This window comes from Myzus persicae, unplaced genomic scaffold (genome assembly GCF_001856785.1).
Source record: "Myzus persicae strain clone G006 unplaced genomic scaffold, MPER_G0061.0, whole genome shotgun sequence".
Taxonomy (NCBI): Eukaryota; Metazoa; Arthropoda; class Insecta; order Hemiptera; family Aphididae; genus Myzus; species Myzus persicae.
This window is the reverse complement of record NW_019101088.1, coordinates 11,387-16,152: the sequence shown is the minus strand read 5'-3', so window position 1 is coordinate 16,152 and position 4,766 is coordinate 11,387. Positions and strand designations below refer to the sequence as shown.

Below are 4,766 nucleotides of genomic sequence, written 5' to 3'. Positions count from 1 at the left end.
CTGTAAAGGCATGTTTAGATGCATCAAAAGTTTCTAGAGCTAATGGAAGAAGGTACACTTTGAATTGGATTTATGAATGTATTCTAATAAGAATTAAAAGTAGAAAAACATACGAACACCTAAGAATTCATGGCATTCTACCATTACCTACCATAGAAACTTTACAAAAATATTTATTGCACACAAAAGGTGTTTATGGATTTCAGTCTAGCACTTTTGCTTCTCTAAAAGAAAAATCTTTCCACATGAAACCTGAAGAAAGAAGAGGTAACTAATAATTGTGTTTTACTTAAAAGTTGTAGGTAGTTATATTTTATAATCTTTTTTTGAATGTATGCATTATAATTTGTAAAATGTTATAGTTCTTATTATTTTATTATAGGAACATTACTCTTAGATGAAATGAAAGTATCAGAACAATTGGTGTTTGACAAAAAAACATTGAAAATAAATGGTTTTACTGATCTTGGAAAGCACACACCAGAACACCAAAAAAATGTTAGAGGAGATCATGCATTAGTCATCATGTTTCAACCTTTTCGAGGGATGTGGGTTCAAGCTGTGGCATGCTTCCTAAGTAAAGGCGCAGCAAATAGTTCTGTTTTACATCAAATCATTATAGAAGCCATCGTTCTTCTTGAGAAGTCTGGTTTTTTCGTTGATGTTGTTACCACAGATGGAGCTCAATGGAACAGAAGTATGTGGAATAAATTTGGTATAACAGAAAGTATTGTAAGCTGTGAACATATCTGTGATGAAAAAAGAAGATTGTGGTTTATGTCTGATTTCCCACATTTGATAAAAAATTTTAGAAATTCTCTTATAAAACGAAGAGAAACTTGGGTAAATATTTAAATTATGTGCACAACTATCAGTGTTTGAAATTAACGTGATCATTTTTTTTGAATGCGTACATTTAATATACAATCATTGATTATAATTTAAAAATAAGACTATTTAATATGAAGTAGGTATAAACTAATAAATAATATAAATAATCTTAATATAATATTAGACACCAGAAGGAGGCATTAAAATCAAACATTGGGAAGCAGTAGTTGATGAAGAAAAGTTGTTTGATTATTCACTAAAAGTGTCAAAATTACAACATGAAGACATACATCCAAAATTTTATCAAAAAATGAATGTTGGTCGAGCATTTCGCGTAATAAGTTTAGATTACACAATTGCAATAAAAAGTATTTATAAGTACAATAGTATTTCAATCTTAATATTCTTTAGTTTTTCAGTAATGATACAGCTATAGCTATGGAGCTATATAGTGCAACAAATGTAAATCTAAAAGACTGTAATAATAGCATAGTTTTAATAAATAAAGTAAACACATTAATCAAAGCAATGAACTCCCGCACTCCCAGACAAGCACTAAAAATAAATTCAATAGAAGAAAAGGTAAAATAATTAGATAATATTATATTGTATTAATTGTGATGTCCTATTAAATAATTGGGAAAAATGAATATTCTTCAATATTTTAGTGCATTAAGGATTTCTATATCTACTTGACGGATTGGGAAACTAGAGCCAAAAGTTTAAATTATGAATTTATTACTGATAATACATGTTATGGACTTAAAGTTTCTTTAAAAGCGTCATTGGAGTTATTACAGTTTTTGGTCAATGAATGTGGGTATACATATCTTATGACTTCTCGCTTGAACCAAGATGCTCTTGAGGTACCTAATAATTTAATATTTTATTCTGTTATTCTTAAAAGGTTAAATGCTGTCTACTGCAAAGTTTATTTTTGTTTTTAGAGATTCTTTGGTATGATGAGAAGTGCTTGTGGTTCAAATGATCATCCGGATTCTGTCTTATTTATTCAAATGTTTCGTCTCATCAGCACATACTCATTAATTAAACCACCAAAAAATAGTAATGTAACTGGTGGAGAAATGATTGAAACATTAATAAATATTCAAGATTTATCAAATGTGAATGTAACAAAAGATACACTAGAAGGAGAGTTAGATTCAATTATAGACAAAGGCCAGTTTGAAGAACTTCCTGACGTTATAGCATTAATGCATGACCATGATTATAGGTCTACCAGTACTTCAAGTCAAGTATTATCATACTTAGCAGGTTATATAGCTAGAAAGGCAAACCGATTCACTAAGTGTAAAAAATGTCTCTCTAGTTTAAGAAACGATTGTTTGTCTTCATCTAGAGACAAACTTATAGACATGCGATCAAAGGGCAACTTAATACATTCATCAAATAATCTATTTAATTTAATTTCTACTTTAGAAAAATCGACACTAGAAGCATTAAAAAATGAAGAACTTAATATGAATACTTTACTAACTATTACGGAAATGATTGAACAAGGGGGATTCAATCCAATTGGTAGGTTTTGTAGATCATAAAGAAGAATTTTCTAAAGCCATTGTGCGATTTTTTTTAATAATGCGCATGTGTTTTATTGTCAAAAGAGCCAATTATAAAGATACGATGACTAGCAAAGAAAAAACAAAAAAAAACAGGAAAGTATCTAAACTGTAAATAATAATAAAAATTATATTGTAATAAAATAATATATAATAATTATGTAAACGTGACGGTTTACATTTTTTTTAAATTTTTTTTTACTATTTATATATACATATATTACGTAAATATAGAACATTCTTAAAGAAAAATTTGCGCTGAATACGATGGTGTTATTCTAATTTAAATACGATTATTATTTTTTTAATTATAATTTTTTAAATGTAATAAAGTCGAGTATGTCCCTATCTAATACGGGTTAATTATACTCCGAGCCAGCCTCGGATTTGACCGCCACGCAGACTGGTGGAGAAATTAGTGTGCGATGTTTTATAGAACCAATTTTTGTGCAGGCGGCCAGCAGAGTTTGGCCTCCTTATCTCTAGTCTTCATGATTAAATATATGATTGATACCGTGTGTGATACTGGTGGTTGAATGCGGAGTCGGTGGTGTTGGGCGGCGGGCGGTGGCGGTGAATGCGGAGGATGCGGAGGATGCGGGATCAGTGGATCAGGATTTCAGAACTCTCCTCGGCGGTGGCGGCGGATCAGTGGGATCAGTGGATCAGGGTTTTGAACTCTCCTTTTTATCCTACTATAGTTTTTCTAAACTATCAAATATGATAAAATCACAATTATTTACATTTAACATTATCATCCCCAATTGAATTTGTGCATAGTACGCATGTTTATTTTTAAGTTTCCATTGACCATCAGTTCCTTAGAACTAGAAAGTTAACATTACTCAATAGTTCTGTTAAACCAACCAAACTTCCTTTAAACGGACATTTTATTTCTATGAGCTTTTTTGGGTGGTTCAAAGTATCCAAGACTACTCCATCTGGAAAATAGCCTAACCATGGACACTTCTTTGATGTAATGAAACCACTTGTGATAACATTGTTTCCAGTGTATACATCTCTTGCTATTAGTTCATATTGTATTTCATGTTTCACAAACTTGTTATTGAATTCTTGAGACCAAAAATATTTACTTATTTTTATAGCCCATTCTTCATCTTTATGTTGACGTTTACCATAAGTAAATAACTGGTAACACCGGCTGACTGTTATTCTAAATTATCTGATACTATGCCAAAATGCCTTATTATTTTCACTTATTTTTCTGATGTATACCAAATCATACTGCATGAGTATGCACATCATTTTCTGGCAGCAATCTCCCAAGTTTAATACTGCATATTCTCCACAGAAGTAAGAAGTACATGTTCAGTTATAGGAAATAAATCCACATTTACTGGACATGGTACCAATTTTGGATTGTCCAAACAAGTATTTCTACCTTTGGCATGTAGTGCTAAAGCTGTTGTATCAGAAACTTTAATGAATTCATTTCTAGAAAAAATAATAAATTTGTACAAAGCCACCCAATATGTGCTTGAAAGATAATAAAGCTGTAATACAATGTATAAGTACCATACCTAATGAAATTTGAACCAATAGATACACTATTTAGATCACTTGGTGTTTTACAGATTTTGTTCACACAACAATAATCACCTGATATCCATAAAAAAAATATTATTGATTAAGATGATTGATGTTATTATTTATAAGTAATACATAATAGCAATAATTTTCAAGACTTGACAAGCAAACAATTAATAATTGACATTTTCATACTTGTATATTAAATATAAATAAATTGTGTTAGGTACCTATACATGCATTTTGAACTTACCTATTGGTACAGGCTTATACTGCTCCAATGATGGCTGCTTCAATTTGTTCCATTGGCACTTGATATTTGTCGATGATATGTTGATGAGCTTAAGTCTTCTAAATGAGTTCTGTGTCATGTTTATTATCTCAAAGCAAAATTAAAAATCAAACAAATTTGTACCTACCTATTTAAATGTAATAAAACAGCTACAGTGTGCTTACAACATTCAGAAGTACCTGCTTTACACGAGCAAAAAAATTGTTTGAGATCTAATTTAAATTGGTTTGAATTGTTTATTTTCACTTTCAGCAATTTCCCAGTAATTTCATGAGGCATTTCAGAAATTTTAGAAGTTTGAATAACTAATGATTTTATGGTTATATTTGGGTCCTATGAAAATAAAGTAGTATAACTTTGATTGGTAGTTATGAAATTAGATATTGTTTTTCTTTAAATTTTTATATATTACATTAACTTATATTTTCAACTTGTAGTTTTCCAGACAAAATAACTTGGTTAGAGTTCAAAACTTCTTCAGCTTCAATAAAATTTCTAGTGTTTGGAGTGCATTT

General features: G+C 30.0%; 1 protein-coding gene across 1 annotated transcript; it reads left to right on the top strand.

Annotated features, from left to right (window-relative positions):
* The first annotated feature begins 1,072 nt into the window (after positions 1–1,072).
* Positions 1,073–2,390, top strand: LOC111027682. The gene is made up of 4 exons (XM_022306081.1): positions 1,073–1,165; positions 1,243–1,338; positions 1,500–1,724; positions 1,779–2,390. Exons 1-4 carry the CDS (start codon positions 1,142–1,144, stop codon positions 2,388–2,390), a joined length of 957 nt encoding a protein of 318 aa, XP_022161773.1. The 5' UTR covers positions 1,073–1,141.
* Positions 2,391–4,766: the final 2,376 nt, after the last annotated feature.